General features: G+C 42.3%; 1 protein-coding gene across 1 annotated transcript; it reads left to right on the top strand.

Annotated features, from left to right (window-relative positions):
* The first annotated feature begins 10,609 nt into the window (after window positions 1–10,609).
* TAGLN3 (transgelin 3) lies at window positions 10,610–22,127 on the top strand. The gene is made up of 5 exons (XM_033051764.1): window positions 10,610–10,995; window positions 11,412–11,593; window positions 12,450–12,624; window positions 17,116–17,218; window positions 21,571–22,127. The coding sequence occupies exons 2-5, from the start codon at window positions 11,414–11,416 to the stop codon at window positions 21,710–21,712; spliced, it is 600 nt and encodes a 199-aa protein (XP_032907655.1). The 5' UTR covers window positions 10,610–10,995; window positions 11,412–11,413; the 3' UTR covers window positions 21,713–22,127.
* Window positions 22,128–23,403: the final 1,276 nt, after the last annotated feature.

The raw sequence follows: 23,403 nt of genomic DNA, 5'->3' as shown, positions 1-23,403 counted from the left end.
TCTTTCCCATGACTTGAGAGCTGTGGATTACTGGGAACAGCATCTTCTTCAACTGTGTGAGTCCAACCCTGAGCAGTTGTAAATGAAACTTGATAGTTGGATAATTCTTAGAATGTAAGTCCATAGAATTTAATAGGGAATGGATTTAATTGCAAATAGGACTGTTACCTGATTTTGTACAGAAATACAGTGTCATTCATACACTTGAGAGAGGGGAACTTAGGTGAGAAACTGGAATTAGTTCGGCTGGCCTTACTGTATAACATCAGTCAAAAGCATAAAATTGTTTCTGGGTTTATTATTTGAAGTAGTAAGTGGCATCATTATTGTTACCTTAAAAGAGTAAAGCTGCTGGGGGTAAGGTATTTCTAGAGATTTTTGTCGTTTTCAGTTCTAGCTATGTCAGTAGAAGTGTGCTGAACAGAGATTTGCTGAGGTAGTGGGTTTTAATTTGAAAAAAAACCACCACAAGCAAACAGCAACAACAAAACCTAAATTTTCAGATTAATTCCTTTGAAGTACAGTGTTATTTAGGCTTCAATACTGCAAAAAACAAGAAGCTGTGATGTAAAAAATTGTTATTTTGATGTAAGAGTGAAAAATGACGGCTCTTGTTTAGATGCAAATTTTCTACTTCAAGTGTACCACTTCCATAACTCAATTAGTTATAGAAACATAGAATGGTTTGGGTTGGAAGGGACCTTAAAGATCATCTAGTTCCAGCCACCATACCATGGCAGGGATATGTTCCACTAGACCAGAGCCTCAGAGTTACTCAGAGCCTCATCCAACCTGGCCTTGAACACTTCCAGAGATGGGACATCCACAACTCCTGCAGGCAACCTATTCCAGTGCCTCACAATAAAGAATTTTTCCCTGATATCTGATCTAAACCTACTCTCTCCTCCTTCTGTCACAGTATTCTCATATAAATAGTCTCTATCCTGCTCAGGATAATCTAGATTGGGATAATTGCTCGAAGAATTAGAACATTTCATGAAACCTTCTTCCCAAGTATTTCTGGCATAGACTGTTCTGTTTGTATCACTATGCAATTCACTTCAGCTTTAAAACCTCTGGGATATGTTTTTAACTTTTGAGAAAGTTAATGCAGATTGCATTCCTGGAGTTGGAGCTGTGTTCGTGTTTATGTGCTGTTAAGCAGTTTTTAATGTGTTTGTTTGACTTGCATCTTGATAAGACCTTAAAAACAGATTTTGCGAGTTTTAAAGATGCAGCCAAATCAAAATTGTTTCAAAATTTTGTGCCCTAAACCATGATAGGTTTTTTTAATCCAGTTTTGTCTCATCTTAGATTGGTTTAGCTCGTAATGGAAGAAAAGGCTGAAACAAGTGGACTGCAGTAATTCCCAAGTAATTAATTGCAATTAATGCCAAGAGTTGCCGGTTGCAATAGATGTATTTTTTCTTCACACATATTAAAGTTATTTCCGTGACTGAAAAGTTTTGAGCCTTTTTTTTTTTATTAAGGAGTTATACCTGTAAATTCAACACTTCAGACAAGGAAAAGGCTTTGTGTGCCTGCATAAACTGTAGCTGTGTATTTATTCCTCTTGAAAGAGTTGCAATGTATTCGTGCTTCACGTTAGCCTTTATTAAATACAGTAATTTCACGATTATAAGCCGCACTGAGTATAAGCCACACTTCTGGGTTTCGGCAAGTTTTTGGTTTTTTGTCCATACATAAGCTGCACCTGATTATAAGCCGCATGTTACAATACAGAGTGTGATAAAAGGTATCTGTTCTATCACCATCTGTTGAGGGTGGGGGCAGTGATCCTTATCTCAATGGCAGATATTCTGCTAATGGGCCATCCATTGAAACCAGGCAGGGCATTGTTCTTTATCTTTTCACACCCCATCCTTCCTCCAGGGAGTCATTGTCTGCTAATGACCATTGAGTCCCACTGTGTGACTGATAAAATTACTGCATCCCATTGGAAGTTGCTCCAGCCAGGGGGAAGAGCCCAACATTTCTTCCCAAAATAAAAACAGAATTTTTGGAACACTAAGGGAGCCCCTTTCTCCACTGGACTCCAGTGGAAAACCGGATTTCTCCACATCACCACTGGACCTCCAGAGGGAAACTGCACCTTGTACAGGAGCACTGCTCCAACTGAATCACATCTGTCACTGCAGGAGGATGCAGCCACCATTTAATGGGACTGCTACCAACACCCTGCCTGACAGGGTGTCAGGTTGTACTCTGACTTTGTCAGGGTTTGGAGTTTGTTTGTAGTACTGTATTTCTATTTTGATTTCCCTAGAAAAGAACTGTTATTCCTAATTTCCATATTTTTGCCTGAAAGCCCCTTGATTTCCAAATTATAATAATTTGGAGAGAGGGTGTTTACATTCTCCATTTCAAAGAGAAGTTCCTGCCTTTCTCAGCAGACACCTGTCCTCCAAACTAAAACAGCAACTTTTTGTTCTTTGTCCGTATATAAGCCGCACCTGATTATAAGCCACACTGTGGGTTCGGACCAAAATTTTAGTCAAAATGGTGTGGCTTATACAGTAATTTCACGAATACAAGCCGCACCAATTTGACCAAAATTTTGGTGGAAACCCGGAAGTGCGGCTAATATTCCGGGGCGGCTAATCTATTAACAAAATTCTAAAAGCTGCCAACACGGAAGTGAGAGCCCGCGGCAGCCCCAAGCCAAGCTGGAGCCCGGCCGGCCCCGGCTGAGGTGGGAAAGCCTGGCAGAGGCGGGGCCAGCAGTGTGGGGGGCGGGCGGCAGAGCCTGAGCCAGCAGGGCGGGGCAGGGAGGGCGGCAGAGCCCGGGCCAGCAGGGCGGGGGAGCTCGGGAGAACTGGGGCTAGCAGTGCAGGGGAGCATGGCAGAAGCAGGAAGGCAGGCGGGTGGGGCTGCCTGGCAGCGGGGGAAGCCCAGCAGAATTGGGGCCAGCAGCGTGGGGGAGCCCGGCGGTGCAGGGGCCTGCAGTGCCGGCCAGGGCGAGGAAACGCGGCGGCGGTGCAGATGGGAGGGGGCGGCCGGCGAGCCTGGCGGCGGCGGCAGCGGCTGGCCCGCCGGCAGGGCGACTACGTTAACGCAGCGGCGACGCGGGCGGCGTGCCTGCCAGCGGCGGCGGTGCCTGGGCCGCCGGCAGGGCGACTACGTTAACGCAGCGGCGACGCGGGCGGCGTGCCTGCCAGCGGCGGCGGTGCCTGGGCCGCCGGCAGGGCGACTACGTTAACGCAGCGGCGACGCGGGCGGCGTGCCTGCCAGCGGCGGCGGTGCCTGGGCCGCCGGCAGGGCGACTACGTTAACGCAGCGGCGACGCGGGCGGCGTGCCTGCCAGCGGCGGCAGTGCCTGGGCCGCCGGCAGGGCGACTACGTTAACGCAGCGGCGGGGCGGTGCTGACGGGAGAGGGGGGCCAGTGAGCCCGGCGGCGGCTGCAGCACCACCCGGCCGGCCCCGTCAGCAACCATGAGCGGGCCGAGCCTGCCTGGCCCCGCCCCGAGCCAGTAAAGCCCGCTATGCCGCGATCCTGTTACTAATTGGCCAGTTTGTGAAAGCTGCGCACGGATTCTCGCGACGAACGAAAGTGCGGCTAATATTCGGGGTGCGGCTTATCTATTGACAAAGACAGCAACATTGTCGAGGCACCGGGGGTGCGGCTTATAATCCGTGCGGCTTGTATTCGTGAAACTACTGTAATCGTGAAATTACTGTAATTGATATTTTACAGGTAAGATGTCTGTTGCAATCCCTTAGAGCAAGATAGATGAAAGCAAATGTGAAGTGGAGCAGTTGTGTAAAGGGTGTTCAGGAGGGTTTTTTTCCTTGTTTGCCTTTGGTGTTTGGTGGTGTTGCCCCCTCCATTATTCTGCTGTAATAACATGAGGTGGGAGAATTCATTGTAACAGGGTTAGCACAATTGTTGGGAATACAAAACTCCAGCATCGGCTGCTGAAACCACAGCACTACTGAAAACTTAATCCTTGGGAAGGGGGTTTTGCTGCCACTCGTTTTGTAGTTCTGTTTTCCTTCTCTGCTGGCTAAATGGAGATCAGTGGTAGCATTTATAGTACAGGTACACCCAAAGTTTGTTACATATGGCCTAAATGCAGAGGCAGAGATGATAATTTCTTCGTAAAGACAATATTCCAAATAGTGCTTTGAAATTCAAGGAATGTTACAGTGTCCTTCTCTCTGTGCTCACTTGAGTTTTTTGGTTTTTTTGGGTTTTTAAAAATTTTTTTTAATAAATGTGGTTTGCTCAAATATGAAGAGCTGACTCTGAGGTAGACCTTTTGCAGACAGACCTTTTTCCCTGACTTTGCTCTGGTAATTCCATTTATATTTATCTTTGCAAGCATAAGCATTTTCCCTGTGTTCATGCTGGAAATTACCAGAGTTTTGACTGTTGGCAATATGGCATGTTCAGATGCCCAAAAGAAAGGATAGTGATAACTGGGGGGGTTTACATTCTACCTCTGAGCAGCTGTTGACCTGCCAGGAAGTTTTGACAATCTGAAATAATGGGATATTCACATATTTCAGTGTCATTCTAGATTGGTACTGTTTTGTCCTCTGCATTAATGCCTGGGGCATTGCTTTTTTATTTGCCAGTAGATGCCTACATAGTAATTATTTTCAGTATTAGTCATGTTTAAAAGCTAATATATCAGTCCTCTGTAGCGATACTGTTTTAAAATAAGATATTACACACTTGGAAAGCTCTGCATGATGCAGACTTTGTAATGAATTGTGCTCTGGTTTGGGGTTTTTTTAACAGACTGCTGATTTGTTGACAAATGCAAAGTATATTTTGTGAATATATAACATACATTTCCTCAACAATAAGCTTGATTTGCCTGAAATAATCAGTTTCTAAAGCTTATTCAACTTGTTTCCTAATAAACAAGTGCTCTTATTCTGATACTGAGCTGTACTTACACAGTTTTAGATACATGTATTTTTATCTTGTTAAATATTCTCCTTGTTTTGTCTCTCTTCTTGCTTGGCTTTGTATTGCACACCATCTGGTTTGGGTTTTTTGGTTTTGGGGGGTTTTTAAACTTAATTGGTGTTAAATGTTTCATGTAGTTTCAGTTTAGCTAAGCTGTTTTCTCTTGCATCAATGCTAAATGCAAACAAGGCAGTGTTCACAAAAAAAGCCTGGCTGGATAGGCCTTAGAGGAACCACCTCCTGCTGTTTCATTTTTATGTTAATTTTGGTTACATGCTCCCTTGGACACGCTGTTATTCAATGGGGCTAAAAGATTGATGGTACCATACTTTTCATATCAAATTAAAACGTGCTTAGAGAGGAGCACTCAACTGGTGACTTGTCTGCAGCTGCTCCAGTATCTTCAGTGCTCCAGTCATGGTGCAGTACGGAGTTGCAACATTTTCTGAACCAGTGCTGTGGTCAGAGGTTTTATATTAGGTTTGTGCTTGTAATTTCTTTCTCCTCTGTGGCAGGAAAAAACCCAAACAAGTGGGAGGGAAAATCATGTCCTGGGGAATAATGAGATTTAAACTTGTTTTCTAAGCTACTCAGTTGTGCTGGTACAAAGAGACCTACCTTACCCTTTCACATTTTTTAGTTTTTTTAAGTGCTGAAAAGTTATGTTATACTAAAGACTTCTGGGGAAATAGAGGAGGATTCTGTGTTTGAACTGTCTTTGAGATGAGCAATCTCTCTGCTTTGTGTTGATGACCAAATTCATTAAGATGTGTATGAATGTAACACAGAAATGTGCACTCTCACCCTTCTAGGTTTGTTCTCAAGCCCATCAGGGACAGGAAAGGCAGAGGGAACTCAACCACTACATTAAATAGCAGCCAGCTTGCTGAACATGAGATTTTAATGCCTCTGTCCATGGCACTTTGTTCCTGGACAGATATTTTCTAAGGGAAGATTTTACTGTTGGGAAAGAGAAGCAGAGATGAAGGTCACAAATGTGCTGCTCATAGATTTACTGCTTGTTGGTCAATTTTTATAGCTCACATTTGCTTTGTGACTGTAGCACCTCATCTCTGTTCAATATATTTTGCCTAGAACAGAAAAATGCTCAGCCTTGGTCACGTAATGTGTGAATCTAAATTATGGGAGTTACTGCAGTTGTAGGCTTGACCTTGTATTTCTCTTTCAAGTCCTGCATATGTATGTTATGTGGTCCAGTGCTTCTTTTCCATTAAAGAGACATGGGCATCCTCCATATGATGCAGTAATTGCAACTCACAGGTAGACAGACACATTTTCAACCTGCTACAGTCTCTTAGTTTGTGTCTGGCAAGGAGCTTCAGGCAGCTCTGCATTTATATTTGGAAGGAAAAGCAAATGACAGCTCCTAGAACTTCCAGTCATTTGGTTCTGAAATTAAAATAGATATTTGACATGTTTCTAGGCTAGCACATCAAAGGTTGTGCTCTTTTTGAGCCTTCTGATCTGCACCATGCTGTCCACTTGCCTCCCACGTGGCAACATGAGAAGGTCACTGCTGCCTGCTGGGGTGGAAGCAGGTGTTCCTGTCAGTGGCAAAGGTCTGCTGGACAATAGCACTCAGGAGCTGGAGGAATTCAAGTGGGCTGCACAGACTGTAGCCTGGGAAAAGCATTCCTTGCCTAGGATCAGATCTTGTTCTTACATGAATCCTCAGGTTTGGGGTTTAATTGGTTATGGCTTGCTGGGAAAAAGTGTGCCAGAATGTGCTAGTCCTTGGGACAGTAGCTCTTGAAAAAGTTCCTCAGAGCAAAGCTAAATCCCTAACCATAAAACGCAACATTTATGTAGTTTGAGGATTTGATCTTTTAGAGGACTTTCATTTGTAAATTTTGCTGTCTGTTTTGATCTATGTTTCAGTGAAATAAAGATGTTACTTCCTTTCTGTGCTACTGTGAATGTGCATTGCAATGTATAATTTTCAAACCAAAGTAGTTCTCAGGAGGTACTGTTTTAGTTGGGGACAGATAAGCAATCAATACAAAACCTAGGTGTCTTTCAAAGGACTTTGTTAATCCAGCACTTTTTTGTCTTTGAGGACCTCTAGATTTTAGATTTCAAAGTAATGGGGAAGTTAGAATTTCCAAAATTAATGTTGTCCCCTGGTTCTGATAACTCTGCCACCTGTTTTTAAACAGTTAAAAAGAGGGCAGTATTCTAATATTACCTTTTTCCCCCAGTCTGACTAGTTCTCTTGTGTAGAACATCTACAGATATCTTAAAACAGAGCAAGACCAAGCACAAATCCAAGGCTCTGCAGAGCACTTTCCTGCCTTGAAGCTCCCAGAAAAAGACCAAGTACTTGAACTGAGCTTGTACTGGACCTGGGCATCCTCTCTGCAACTCTAGAAAACCTCACATCACACATAGACATTCATGCAGGGAGGATCTTTGAGCAGCTCTTTGGATGTTTCCTTTTGAAAGGACGTGCTGTAAACTTAAACTTTTGGGAAACTCACTCTTTTTGTTTTGGTTGTTTTTTGGTGGTGTGGTTTTTGTTTGTTTGTTTGGTTTGGTTTTTTTTTGGGGGGGGGTGTTTGTTTTTTTACTTAATAATGAAATGTCCATTATTGTACATTGTATAGTGGCCTCTTAGGGAAATGGAGCCGTCAGAGTTATTCTTGCTGGATAGCTTTGTGTGATGGGGATTCACCCCACCATACTTTGTAAGATCATGCTTGGGATAGCTGGAATACCAGGCTCTTTCTAAGGAATGAATTGCCAAACAGTGAATCTGACCAAGGTTAATGATTGCTCTGTGGTAGGATAGGTTTTACTTTTTCTTCTGTATTCTAGTTGGAAGACACTGAAAGCTGTTGAGTTACCCTGGATCTGCACATGGGTAGTGAGCTAGTTAATGTCAGCTTTGTTGTTGGTTTTGGCAACATTTGTTTATAGGCTTACAAAGATTTTTTAACATTTATGGGATAATATTGTGATTATCTGGGAGCATAAGGTGAGTCATGGTGCTTACAGGCATGAAATGCTACTTCAATTACTCAAGCTTCAGCCCTAGTCATAGATTTTTAGTCATAAATTCTAGTCTTGTGTTGCCAAGAAAAATAAGAGGACAAAATCCATTAGAAGCAGTAGGTAAAGGGTTCTAATGGTAGTACCTTGGTGCTGTAAACCTGCCCCTTTCTTCCACATCACATTTTGTACCATCAGGCTTTAATCTGCTTTGTCTGGCATAAGGAACTCGAGCTTCTTCAGTTTTGCTTTAACTTGTAGGCACATGTGCTTGCCATTTCTTAACTTCTGGTTTTGGTGAGATAAACAGGTAATCTTTCTGATGTGATTACTCTCAAAGCTCTGATTTTCAATCCTCCAGTTACTGTAATCACTATTTAAATTTACTCTTCCACTCCTTTTTATGAAGAATAATTGTCAGAACTGGATATGATCTTCCTTCCCACTGCTGTTGGTGCAACTCCCATATTTTATTCAGCCAAGCTCTTCAATCACACTGTCTTACCCAACATCTTCATTGTCCTCTGCTTTTTTTTTTATTTACATCTGTTTTGTCATAGGACAGAGTGCTGCATTCTTAAAAGTACTTTTTCAATGATGGCTGGACTTTGGCTGCAATAAGACACTGTCTGCTTTCAAGGAGGTTTCTTTATCTTTTTTCTTACTCACATGAACCAGGATCTTCTTAGGAGCCTGGGGGTTTTCTTGTGACTTCTAAAACATTGAATAGTTCAGGCCTGGGAACATATTCTTGTACAAACTGAATAAAATATCCACCATCATTAATGATTTTTCAGTTACAGTCATATTACAGGATCTGCTAGTTAGCCAGCTTTAATCTCTCTATTGTGTCATGTTGTTTCAGAATTGGTTTAGTTCCCCAATCAACGTGTCATGAAGTAGCCAACTCTAATATATTACAGATCATTTAGTAAATTGCATCAACATTATCACAAAAAAAAAATTCCATTGTTTTCCCCAGGATTGATGGCACAGAAAGCAGGCTCATGATTTGTTTAGTGGTACTTTGGAAAATGTTGGTGGGCAGCTGGCATTTTTCCAATCTTCTGCAGTTTCCCAGTGTTTCAAAGCCTTATTAAAAATTGATATTGATGGACAAGCTTTTCAGCTTACCCAGTATGGAAAAGTCCCTTGAGAACAGGTTGCATAGCCAACATCTGTGAAGGGGGAAACCTCTGCTCTGCAGCTTAGGAGAGTTAAATTAATTACTCATGCCTGTCCCCAAGTTAGGAAACAGAGTCAGAGGCTGATGCAAAGGTAGGTAGGTGACTTCAGTGAAATCTTGTTGCCAGTGAGCACTGAGCCCCTTGGTGAGACCAGAAACAGCCAGGTACCCTAGGTAGCTTCATTCTAAACAGAAGAATGCAAAAAGTGCAAAATAAAGCTTTTTGGTTGTGGGACTGGCCTAAGAGGTGAAGCCCAGCCCTGAAGAGCTGCTTGAAGGGAAAGGATGTCCAAATCATATTCTGCCTCTCCCTGCTGTAGCTGCAGCCTGTTCCTTCCCTGGGCTTGCAGCCTTGGTTCCTGCGCATCTGCTGTGCCTTCAGCCCATGCTCACTGAGATGGAAAGTGCTCAAGTGGTGGCCCTGTCACGTAGCATGCTCTGAGTTATGTAATCAAGTGCTTCACAGGGGTTTAAAACTACCAGTGCAGAGAGGAGAAAGCACTAAATGAAATGCCTGTGGAGGACAACAATGAATTAGGTCATCTATTAAATTTTTCATCTCTTGAGTCTGTTCAAGCCCAGCAGCATCAGAAGCAGTATAAGTCTGAGAATTCAGAATCTTAAAATGAGAAAGTAATGGGTGAAGAACCCATTATGCAACAGATATACAAGGAACTGTATGGCTTTTCCCCCTTTATTTTTACCTTTCCAAAAGCAGCAGAAGGACTTTTGTTAGTCAAACTGATTGTGGGTCCATCTCAGGTTTATCAACCTCCTTGCGTATCAAGCTGAATATTAATCATTTGCCAAAAGGAAACTATTTCTTACTAGGCTGGATAATGCAGCATGAATGAAAGATATTTGACCAAGTCTCGTGTAACTCAGAAAGAAGCAAAGTGGTTTTGTTTAATATCAGATTAAATCAGACCACAAGAAAAGTCTCGTCTTAACTCTTCTCTTGCCTTCCACATTGTATGAGTGGTATAATGAGAATTTAAACAACTGTACATGGGCATAGCTCCCTTCCTATCACTGGAGGTTAGCTGACTCCTAGCAGCAGAAAGTAAAATCTTTGTGCTTTATAGCAGGTTTGCTAGTTTTCAGTGATTTCCCCTTGGTTTCATGGTTTGGGTTGTTTTTCAGGATACCATTCTACTATTTGATAGCCTAATATATACTGATGAGAGGGTGATGATAATATTCTACCATCTGCCTTCTTTTTCTTCACTTTTCATCCTATTTTCCCCTTGTTCAAACTTTTAATCAGTATTTGAACAGGGAAGAGGAGAAATCATTTGTCACACTCTCAGCCTGTTATCAAGGTGCAGAACAGGGAGAAAAAAGGTTTGTTTGTGGGTTGTGATAAAAAATAAACTAATGTTAATCTATCACCTTCATTTAACAGAGTGCCTCTATTTGTGTTTCCCCCTATCTGTCACCGGGCTGCTTCGTGCAGTTTGGGTTGATGCAGACTAGGTGGAGTAAATCAGAGCCTGTGGGGTGAGCAGCGCAAGGCTGAGGAAAGATGCATGAGAACAGAGCACAGATGGGCGAGACAAACAGGATCCCTGGGCTGTGACTGAGGAGGCAGGTCTCTTTAATGGCTCTTAGCAACGCCCCTGCTCTGACCCTCCTCATATGTGAGGAAAATCAAATCAATACACAGTTCTTCAAACCACGATGCTGCAGCAGCAGCAGGGCATTGTGGCATCCTTCGTCTCCTAAATTCATCTTCGCTTTTCAGCGTGCTGATCTCTGGATAGCCATCCTTGCTTCTCTGCTGAGGAAGACACGGACTGCATCTTTAATCGGATTGCTTAAGCTCCCATGCACAACCTTCTTCTTATTAGCAAGTATTAGGTAGGCAATTTTAAAGTGCTTTTGGATTTGCAGGCAGCTGTAATGTTGATCTGACAACCCTATTGTGTTCTCTGTAAACATCGCAGAAGTCTCTCTTTAAAACCTACTGTGTTTTAAATCGTGCTTTTCTTCTGTTTCTGTGGTTGGGCAGGGGGGACTGCTGTTTTTCCCTTCCTTTTAAAAAATATGTTGTGTCTGATTTGTGCTTTTGGAAAATGATATTCCCTCATTGATCCCTCCCCTGTTCTGTGGAGCTATAACCCGGTGCCATACAGTTACTTTCAGTGTTGATGAACATCTGTTCAACTATTTAACATTTAGGGCAGGCTGCTCACTCTTTTATCCTTTAATTTTCCTGTGCATACTTCAGAGGTGTAGACTGGGACTCTGCCCACTAAGTTCTCCCTTGTTTCCAGAGATGGCTAACAGAGGACCAAGCTATGGCTTAAGCCGAGAAGTTCAGGAAAAGATTGAACAGAAATACGACCCGGAATTAGAGTCTAGGCTGGTGAACTGGATTATTGTACAGTGTGGAGAACAGATAGAGCACCCTCCTCCTGGAAGGCAACATTTTCAGACCTGGTTGATGGATGGAACGGTAAGTGTTTTGTCCAGTTGCACACTTCCATGTTTCTGTATGCACAGTCCCCCTGTGTTCTGTCTTCATTTAGATAAATTGGTTAGAGCTCATGGTCAGTGCAAAAATATATGTCTTAGCATCAGAGTTATTTCCTTTTGACCAAGAGTCTTAATTGCAGAAGATAAATTATTCTACTAGTCCACTGAGATCAGTACAATATTTATGATTCTTATGAGTCATGCATGTTTTATATATAAGCATGACTCATTCCTTCAGCATTTTTTTCTCCTGCAGTTAAATGAGATCTTTTTTAAACTGATAAGTATGCTTTTATCTTAAAGAAATAATGAGTGGTGACAAGGAAAGGCGAAGAGATATTGCAAATTTGAAGGATAGGATTGTGTCATAACTGTCTTCTTGGGAATAATTCTGTAGCTAAAACATTGAATTTCATTGGTTTATTGAACAACAGGCAGATGCTGCTGTTTGCAGTGGCTGTAAGACTATGCTAATCATTGAATCTCTGCCAAAGTGACTTTAACAACATTTCAATTGACATTGCTTATTTTTTGGCTTGGGCATGAGGCTTCTTCTCTGTCAGTTGTTATATAACATCTACCAGTGATTGCTTTGTTGTTTCTAGCAGATTAGGATTTGTATGGTTAGGCTTTTGCCTCAGTTAATGAAAGCTTTAATGCTTTTCTAATATACTTTGATTATTATCAATTGACTTTTTTTGTTTTTCACTGAAGAAATTATGTCCCTGACAGAAACTGGCCAGGTCAAAAGCATTATGCAGCATCATTTAATGTGCAGAAATTTCCATCTAGTTTGGTGGCTGCTTTCTAATTTTGTTTCTGTCTTTATCTCTCAGCTGTTATGCAAGTTAATAAACAGTTTGCATCCAAAGGGAAATGAGCCTATTGCAAAGATTTCTGAATCAAAAATGGCTTTCAAGCAGATGGAACAAATTTCTCAGTTCTTAAAAGCTGCTGAAATCTACGGAGTAAGAACAACAGATATTTTCCAGACAGTGGATTTATGGGAAGGTAAAAATAACAAACTGAAAGTCAGTTTACAGTCTTCATTTTACTTTGCTTTGATGTGCATTTTGTCTAGGCATATTCTCTAATGTAATTATCTTTTGTTTCTGTTTGCTTTACCTCATTACCATGTCCTTCCAGTGCTGCATTATTTCCTCTGAGGGATTTATATTACCCTGAGGGCATAACAGAACCTTTCCAAGCTCATGTGTTATCCAAAACCCCATCACTCTGATAGAAATTCACGACCTAATAAAACAACTGTTCTCTCTGCTAATTATTTAAAAGTAAATAGCTCCTAGTAAAAACATGGGAAACCCTGATTTTCTGATTACAAAATTTTATTGCAATCTTCAAATTATAAGCAAAGCTTAAATTGGAGCTAAGAAACGCATTCCCAGGAGTGTATATGCCTCTGTGAAGCTTATGAGGGTTCATTTATGACTAGTGAGAAACAAACTCACTGCTTAATGTCTTGTTAGCTGAGCTTCTCTAAGGAGACAGTCTTTTAGGAGAGGTCACTATGGCAACAGCAAAAAAACTCAGGGTGCTCCTGTGGTTTTACAGTGAGACAGGTGAAGTCTGTCTCCATCCCATGCTCAAAATGGAAACTGCGTATTCCAGCTGCTGAAGAGCTGAGTCATTTGTGCATTCATGGGGCTGGTTTTGCCCACTTCTGTGGTGGCACATCCCATCCTGGTGCTCCAACCAAACACGCTCTGGATCCCGCATCTCCCTGGCCAAGGTGGTGCAATGCTTTGGCTGAGTGCTCAGAGCAAAGACAGCTGCACAGTAGTGAAAGGCACATATGAAAGGGTCAAAGATCTTCCATGAGAATCTAACAGTGGAAAGAGGAAAACAATCCACTGGGAAAGCTGGCCAGCATAGTTTGTGTAGGAGTACACATCAAGAGAAAGTGGGGTGTGTTTTCACAGGCAGTCAGGATTCATGTGGAAGAGATCATTCCTCTGAAGGACAGCAGGAGAAACAAAGGACTAGGGAGCTCTTCATGAATAGGTTAGAGGGAAAAGACTTACAGACAGCTGGAGTTACTGGGAGCTGTAAATGTCTCAGAGTGCCAGATTTGCTCGACAAATCTGTACCTTTGGTACAAGGGCAGGATTTTTTATTCCAGTTCAGTCTTTAGTGCTGTATGCAATCTATCTTTACATGTCTTAAGTGAAGGGATTTTCACTTCCCTGAAGTAACACCTTCCCACCTCTCAGCCTAGCAGGCTGTTGAGAGAGAAGCTCCATCTATCTTGTAAGGAATGATAATCACTCATTTCAGATGTTGTTCTTTGCAGTCTTTTGCAACTCATGATGGCTTCCCACCATGCATATAAAAATAGGGTACATTGATCCTTACCAGGAAAAGGACTTGCTTTGAAGAAAAAATGCTCTTAATGCTAGTGACTGTCTCCTGATTTCTTTGCACTCATCACTTTTCTCAGATATAAGGTGAAAAGATAGTAACTACTAGAGGACAGCAAGTCAAAACATAACTTGCAACCTAGGAGGAAAACATACAAGGCTTTTCTTCACTGTTATTTTAAGACTTCCCAAAGCTAAACTGTGACTCCTCACTTTCCCACTCCCTTTTTTACCATCCTTCCTGCTGCTCATTTCAGTGCTGGGATGAAACAGTCTGTCTCCACAGCAGTGAGAGCTCTTTGTGTCTCACCATAACTCTGACCTCTGGCATCTGTGCTGCTTCGGGGCCGAATTGTCTGAACAGGGATGCATTAGCTGGGCAGAAAGGACAGTCTCTCGTTCATTGTTTCATAATTGCAGCACTCTTACACTTCACACCATAATCCCTTTAGAAAGAGAGTTGTCAGTGTATGTTTATAGAGAAAGAAAAGTGTGTGACTGAAAAACAGCTTTCCCCTTGCACTAATTGTTTTCCGTGAGCTTTTGCTTTGAAATTCTTAGCAATGATTAATGAAAATGTTTTAGGATATGATCTGCTGTTGGCTGTTTCAAACTCACTCAGTCCATCTGTTGCATTTTTCATCTCTGAGGCTTCTTGATCCAGGGGAAGTATCATCTCTCTTTTGGCCCCTTCTTACATAAATGTACTGTGCTGAGCAGCTTTCCCTGATCCACATACACGACTGCCTTTTACAGATCCCTCCTTGATATATTTCCAGGCAGGCAAAAGGCAGCTGCACCACTGGGTATTTGTTCAACATTTACAAAAAAAGCATTTCAGGAGTACTCTGCAGAGCAGTTCTCCATCTTTGTGTTTGAATCTTCCCTTTCTGGACCTAGAGAGGAGGTCCTTCTAGACAGGATTCCCCTGAAGAGAAAGGCTTAGCACAAGAAGTGAGCAAAGACCCCTTCCTCCTTGCTTTAAGAACAGAGCCAAGTTCCTCTCCAAGGCTGTGCTATTCAAAGCACACTGCAGAGGACACTGAGGTGCAGGAGTGTCAGCAGTGTGGGTCCCTGCAGAGAGGCTGAAGCTGTGGGCCAGGTGGGTGGCCCATATGTCAATAAACAAGTACTGAGTCCAATTTGCTGCAATACCAGAGTCACACCCAGCTTCAGGGAAGGTGTATGATCTCTTCTGTCAGGTGACTGCACTGGAAATTTAAATTTTTCCCTGTATTTTTTATTTTTAATTAATGCTGACCATCGAGCGCTTTGTGCCCTTCACTGGAAGAGGGCAAGTGACACAAGACCACTTGGGTCCAGGACTTCCCTCACCCCCAGCACTCCTGATATGCAGCAAGGAGTCTCTGCAGAGCAGAGCCATGGCTTTGTTTTGTCACGTGTCATTCAGCTCCCACTCTCTGAGTTTTCCCCCTGCAGCATCTCCCACTCGTCACTGACAGATAAAGCAGAGCAGAGCACAGAGCGTGGGGGGGCTGCCAGATGGCTCTGCACGGCTGATCATCATATTTCACTGCCTGTCTTTTGTTCCTTTTGCCTTTTTTTTTTCCTTTGCTTGCCGTCATTATTCAGCTGATTCACTTTTAAATCCTTCTCCTCATCTCCTTTCATCCCAGGCAGTCACTGCACTCCTGTTGTATGGGAGGCATCCCAAGGACGCTGTATGTGGCATCTGTTACAGCATATGGTGCATCTGCTGCTCTGGGAGCTCTGAGGTTCCTGCTCATGCTCCTGCCTGGGGATGTGAGCCTGGGGGATGTTGGCTCTGCAGCCCTCCCGAGCAAGGACCTTGTCTTTGCCTTAAGTGCAGTAAAATGTAAAATACAGGATGTAAAATACAGGATGTAAAACACATCTGTTCTGGAGGGTTGACAATTTATTTTCTGACCAAATGGTCCCCTGCAGATAGGATTTTTATAAACTTTAGTAGTCTGTATGACAGGCACAGGTGGAAGCTGATAAATGTTTTCAGCTTTAGTGTGCCATCCTCCCTTCAGCCTGGACTGCATCTGCCTGTAATCAGGGTGATGCTCTACATAAACACAGAGTGTGCACTGCTCCCTTCCCTCTACACTCAAACTCATCTACAGTGATGTTCATTAATGTTGGCCCACTGGAGGTATTTCTGAATTCTGTTATCATCCTGTCTCTGGTGTCTCCTTTTTTTTTTAATTGCTTGTTCTCACATGTGAAAAACCAGAATCAGATCTGTTAACTAGATATGTTCCTTCAGGAAAGAGGAAGAACTGGAATGAAAGAGGGGAAAGGAGTAATAGAAATGCTTATGGAAGGATTTTATAAGGGGAAGAAAAGGCAGATTTCCAATAACTTGCCACCTCACACAATTGGAAGTACCTGCTGTAACTTATTTTTGCTAGAAAGTATTCCAAAAGATAGCATGTCTGGATTGGATAATAAGTTATGCAACTTTTATTTGGCTGAAGATGAGACAAGCCCTGACTTTCTGAAGTGAGGAATGAAGTAAGATAGCACAGGGATAATGTGGGAAAATAGTGGATCAAATGGAAGAAATTAAAGGTATGAAACTGAATAATATCATAATAAGTAGGAAGGTTTAGGGAGGTGCTTTGATAGTTAATTTGGGAAGGGCTAATAGAATTTATCTGCACAGGGCTCCCAGAACTGCTATGAGCTCTGTTAGCACAGGGATCAAACTTACTCTGAATAAACTGAGACACAGCACTGTTATTTAACAAACTATTCTGCTTCAGCCACATTTTACTGAGTATATTACCACTATTTGTCTACCAAATAATATCTCCTTAGGAGAAAATTTTGCCAAAGGGATTCTATAGACTTAAAATGGTCTGAAGGAAGGCATTAAAATAATAAAGGCCTGGAAACCTAAAAATATCTGAAAAAATAAGTTTTGCTTTAAGTCTATCCCTTTGTTGACTTTTAATAAGCTCTTGCATGTCAGTACTTTCATTTCAGCCATTTATAGCATTTATAATTCTATTAATGCACATCTTCAGGGACCTGAGGGATTTAGTTAATACATTGGATAAAACTGTTTTTCAGTGTGCCAAACTATTTGTTGTGCAAGGATTTCCTGCATTAATTCCACTGTCTGGCTTTCTAGGGAAGGACATGGCAGCAGTGCAGAGAACCTTAATGGCTTTGGGCAGCTTGGCAGTCACCAAGGATGATGGCTGCTACAAAGGAGATCCCTCCTGGTTCCACAGGTAAAGTCCAGAGCTCAGCTGCCCAGAGCTGTCTTCCCTGGGAAGCTGGTAATATCATCTGCCTTTAGGCTTTAAGGAAATTTATTGGGAAAGGAGGGGAAGAATATTTCCCAATATTCCTTCTAATAGGGAGGTTTTTCTCTCTGGAGGCTAGAGAAGGGAAGCAGGAAAAGTGTACATTCATCATCAGGTTTGCTCTCTCACATCACACAGAAAGACTAACGAAGACAAGGCTGTTAAGGATGTCTGTGAACCCCCAAGTAGTGACCACTGAGCAAAGAGAAGGCATGAAGTCTCTTTACCTTCTTCATCAAACCAAAAATGATTTCATTTCCTAGGCATCTTTTTTCTTGGGGAGCACCACTTACCTGTGAAGAATTCTCTGTCTTGGCAAAGCTGTTTATTTATTCCAAAATTCCATTTGTTTTGGCTAGGAAGGCCAAAAAGCAGGAACAGGAAGAAAAGGAAATCCTCCCACAGTTACTCTCCTGCCCCACAGGCATATTATTGACATTAGTTTCTGCCATCCAAGAGTATCTCTTACGCAGAAATGTCAAAGGGAGGTTAGCAAAGAGTGCTGACTGCTTGAATTTTCTTTGCTTGAATTTTCTGATGTCTAGATGAGGCTCAGCAAAAATAAAGCAAACTTCACTTTGTCTTAAACCCTGAGCTGGTTAAACTGAATCTGAGATTTGAATTTTAGGTGAATAAATGCAAACTCCTATGTATTCTTTTTATGAAATCAGGTTACATTAACTTAATACACTGCACAAATAGATTTGTATTTATGGAATATAATTAGGTTTAAAATTGATTTCAAATCCAGTTACATTCTTTAATATAAACCAGACATGAAATCACTATGACCCAGACAGGCTTATTTGTTTTATGTAACTAAAACAAAGTCCCACATGGAAAAATTAATTTTCATCTGGACTCTTAATTGTGGGTGGGAGCAGTTTTTGTTGGCATGGATGAAGATGTGATCACCTCCCTTCTCTTCTAGCTGTCTGTCCAGCCTGTACTGCTTGCACAGCCAGCCCCTATCTATTGCAGTCCCTGTGAAATACCATGTTATAGCCTCTGACTTAAGGAAAGCTGGTGTTACAGCACGTTGCCAGTCAGGAGTTGTTCTCTGAGCTTCCCTATCCCTTTGGGCAGACCAAACCCCCTCACTGCCCCCCAGTGTTACTGATAATTCAGGGCTTTCAGGCTGATTCTTAATCGCCTTAAGTTAAATTGAGAGAGCAATGTCAAAGGGCATAAGAGTATCCATGCAGGGATCTACAGTGATTAGGATAAAGCCACACTTGAGCTAAGCCATTTAACTTTCCATTGGCAGTGTCTCACATCCCCAGTGCCATCAGACTGATGCCCCCTTCCTTGCATGCCCTAGCAAGGTTCATGGATCCATAGCTGTTTGTTATCCTGTGCCTTGGCAAACACAAGCACGGGTGTGAAGTTGGCACAAAAATTTGACAGATCTGGTGTGCTCAGTTTTAGGTAAGAGTGATATCAGACAGGTCAAACAGAACTTGACATAGTGTGAGACATGGTAGGTGAGTAGACCTGCCTTCACCTCTTTTCTTAGTCTCAGTTAAGGCCATTTCCACCTATAAACAAATCTTGTTATCTATAAGACCATCACATACTAAATGTGGGGCTTATGATGGTAAAAATCTATATGATCCAAGCTATACATATAATCAACTTTTATTAGCATATCCAGGCTATCCTTTAGTCTATCCCTTTATTTCATCTTTGCAGTTCTCATTTTTTCCCCTGTTTAATTACTTTTTGACTTTCTGTGGAAGTACTCATCAACATAGCAAAAAATTCTAGGAGGAAAGAGAAAAGAACAGTAGAATGCTTTCCTGTTTTTTTAATTAAAATAGAGGCAGACACAGTGAACCTGAGATTCAATTAGGTAATAGGAGTTGTTCTAAAAACATCCTCTCACTGAGATCCTGGCAGCAGTTTGCTGCCTGTGTAAGTATTCTGGAAAGGAAATTAAGCAGCAGTGAAAGGAGCCTGCTCTCTGAGGCACTGCAGTTCTGAGTGCTTCCTCCAAAACAGTGAGCTTTCTGGCAAGAGCTGTGGGATCTATAGTCTATCCTTCACCACCTGAGGACTCATTCTGAAAAAATGATTACAGTAATTTCACGATTATAAGCCGCACTGATTATAAGCCGCACTTCTGGGTTTCAGCAACTTTTTGGTTTTTGTCCATATATAAGCCGCACCTGATTATAAGCCGCACGTTACAATACAGAGTGTGATCAAAGGTATCTGTTCTATCACCATCTGTTGAGGGTGGGGACAGTGATCCTTATCTCAATGGCAGATAATCTGCTAATGGGCCATCCATTGAAACCAGGCAGGGCATTGTTCTTTATCTTTTCACACCCCATCCTTCCTCCAGCCAGTCATTTTCTGCTAATGGCCAATTGAGTCCCACTGTGTGACTGATAAAATTACTGCATCCCATTGAAAGTTGCTCCAGCCAGGGTGAAGAGCCCAACATTTCTTACCAAGGTAAAAAAAAGAGGTTTTGGGACACTAAGGGAGCCCCTTTCTCCACTGGACTCCAGAGGAAAACTGCACCTTCTGCAGGAGCACTGCTCCAACTGAGCCACATCTGTCACTGCAAGGGGACTGCAATCACCATTTAATGGGACTGCTACCAACACCCTGCCTGACGGTGTCAGGTTGTACTCTGACTTTGTCAGGGTTTGGAGTTTGTTTCTTTGTAGTACTGTATTTCTATTTTAATTTCCCTAGTAAAGAACTGTTATTCCTAATTCCCATATTTTTGCCTGAAAGCCCCTTGATTTCAAAATTATAATAATTTGGAGAGAGGTGGTTTGCATTCTCCATTTCAAAGAGAAACTCCTGCCTTTCTCAACAGACACCTGTCCTCCAAACTAAACCAGCAACTTTTCGTTCTTTGTCTATATATAAGCCGCACCTGATTATAAGCCGCACTTTGGGTTCGGACCAAAATTTTAGTCAAAATGGTGCGGCTTATAATCGTGAAATTACTGTAGTCAGTCCTGGATCTTTCTCCCCATTCTGCTTTGCTGGGCTATCACATGGACGTGTGTTCATCTCCTGCAATGCCCTGAACACCCTGAGCCTAGCAGAGAGTTTAAATGCTTTTTTGGACCTGAGCCAGGGTTCTCAGCACAGCGCAGGATCTGACCCTCACAGAGAGGATCATGTTGATGGTTTTCAATCGCAGCAGGTACCTAATCTAGTATTCTCATCTAGTGGAGGGGTGGGGAAGAAAAGGGGGATTGTAACTCGATGCCATATTGCAGGGTAACCTGTAACCTGATCTTGGGACAAAGAGATAGAGCAAGGAAATAGATTGTACCCACATGGGAGTGGGGTCTGCTAGATGGAAAGCCTCCCTCAGTCTGGGACTCTGCCGACTCATATGGCTCATTTGATGGCAACAGACTGATCTTTCTCCGTCGTAAATCACTTGTTTTCCCTTCCTAGTAGAAATGAAAGTTGAATCCAAGATGAACAGTTTCTTGTGAGGCAGCAGAGTGCAAACTTTATCCTTCTTCTTAGCTGCCACTTTGGCCTTCAGTGCTATTTTCAGGGAGAAAAAGGCTCCTTTTATGCTCCAACAAAGCTTCATTGATCCAAAGGGCTTTTGAGACCAGAGACACTGAACAAAAGTGGTCAGTATGTTTTGACAGCAGATAAAGGACTGTCATACAGTTGAGACACAGGTGCAAAGGGCAAATATATTACTTAGGAGGTGAGAGATTTGGAAATGGCAACAAAGCAAACGTTCTATCCTGCAGATAGCCAATGTCCCCTCTGCAAAAATGAGCAAGGCCCTTCTCTGACCCATTGCTGCTCTGGGTAAACTCAGCTTTTATTTACTCCATTGAGTTAAATTATACTAGTTTTTACTGTTGCTCTAGATGGGTATCAGCTTGTAGTACAGCACAGGTAAGTGTCTCATGGATCAGATCCCATGGACTACACCTGTTAAGAGCTTTAATTAACCCTATTTTGTGTTTTATATACAACACTGCATAAACAGTTTACCTGTCACAGCTTCTGGGGAAGTCCCTTGGGGTTCTGGAGTAAAAGGAACAGTGAAAGTCTGAAGTGTTGTAGGTTTGACTAGAGCATTACTTCTGTCTGCAGGAAAGCAATTAGCCCAGCCAGTATTGTCCAGCACATGGGATGCTGCAAATGGCTTAACTGCATTACAAGGGATATGAACCAATTTCAGATTGATTTTCATGATCACAACCCCTGTGTGATTTCATGATCATACACAGAATGATGGCATCTATGTGTGTTGCTTTTTTTGTGTATCTGGACAGGAAAGCACAGCAGAATCGACGAGGATTTTCAGAAGAGCAGCTTCGGCAGGGACAGAATGTAATAGGCCTTCAGATGGGCAGCAACAAAGGAGCATCACAGTCGGGTATGACAGGCTATGGAATGCCAAGGCAGATTATCTAAAGGCATCTCTGTCTGTGGAGAAAACACTCTTTCTGCAGCATGGTCTGTTAAGGAAAAAAAAAAAAAGAAAAAGAAAAAAAATGCTTATTAGTTCCCTTTCTGCCTGGTTTTTAATAGTTAGTGCTCTCTGAGGTTTGGGGTATTTTTGGTTTGGTTTGTTTTCTTTGCAGCTGCAAGAGTTCGCCTAGGAATTTGGGTTTTTGTGGTGGTGTGTGTCAGTTCACAGCACGTGCGCACTGCTGCCTCCTACTTTTCACTTCTGAACTATGCAAAGACTATTATTCTGTATTAATTTATTTGCCAAGTGTTATCTTCCATATTTGTCTCACACTGCACTTGTATTTCAACCAGTAACCTCGTTCTTCAATTCAGTGATGATATTGTTTGACTGAAGAATAAAGACAAATTAAAGACACCTCAAAGACTCGTTATTTAAAGGAGGTAAAAGCCAAAACCAATGACCACATGGTACAGTGAAGATGAGTTAAATATTTTCAGTGGTCAATCTCCCTTATCTCTAACCCAGAGCCCTCTCTCAGTGACTCTCTGCTATAGTGTTTACAGTCTGTGTTACATGTCCAGTTTAGTGTTTGTCTGAAGGCACACCCAAAGTATTTTCCTAAAAAGAAGATTTATTATCCACTGAGCCTGATTCATGTAGTCTCAGACAATTTAGCTCAGATTTTTCTTGACCTAATGTGCGGGGTCATCTGCAGCCCACAAACTTGTGCACCGAGCTAAAATCAGTTTTATACGGCAAGCAAAAGCTGTGTATGAAAACAAAGGAAAATAAGGATTAATTCACCATTTCCCATTGGCAGGTAGACATTTAGCCACTTCCTGGAAAGCATAGCCTCAGCATGCATGATGGTTTCTTGTCACCACAGTTATTCCCTTCCTCCTCTTCCCTGAGCTCTTGCTGCTGACCATGGCACAATATGTATGGGAAATCCTTTGGCCAGGTGGGATCAGCTGTCTGTCCCAGCTGTGTGAGAAAGAGAAAAGACCTTGGCACTGTGCAGGCAGCTTAGCAGTAGCCACTGCTGGTGAGTTATCAACTTCTTCAGTCCCCAGTCCAAAGCACAGCACCCAGCCAGACTCAGTCTACCCAGCAGCAGGTGAGTCTCCAAACTTAGGGAATTCTCCATGTGAATGAACAGTCTGTCACAGAAAGGTGAGAAGAAGCTTCACCTTGTGATAGCTGATAGTTACCAAGCAAAGAACAAAACAAGCTGTTTTCAAATTCAAATAATCTCTTATGCTCATCTGTGAAGGGCTGTAAATGTGGCTCGTGGTTCATTTGGAGACAGTTTGCTGGAGTGTGAATAGAAGAAGTGGCTGACACAGTCACTTGGACACCAAAGGCTGCCAGAGCATTCTCTGAGTACTTGACTTGCCAGTGAGCACAGCTGCCTTGGGGCTGTGCCCCACACACACTTGAGGGGTGCACACTATTTTCTCTGCAGGGTTTCCTTACTGTCTCTGGGCTTTCACTCACAAAGCCCATTCATTTCTTCCCCACAAGAAAGAGGGAAGGGAAACATGATAATGAATTCTGTGAGTTTTTTGGGTTTTTTTCTTTTTAATTCATGACAGTCTTCAAAGAAGGGCTGAAAACATAATATGTAGGCAGGCAACAAATGAAGATTAATCTGTTCTGACAGCTCTCTGAGTGCCTACATACATAGATG

This window comes from Catharus ustulatus, chromosome 2 (assembly GCF_009819885.2).
Source record: "Catharus ustulatus isolate bCatUst1 chromosome 2, bCatUst1.pri.v2, whole genome shotgun sequence".
Lineage (NCBI taxonomy): Eukaryota > Metazoa > Chordata > Aves > Passeriformes > Turdidae > Catharus > Catharus ustulatus.
This window is presented reverse-complemented; position numbering and strand designations above follow the sequence as displayed.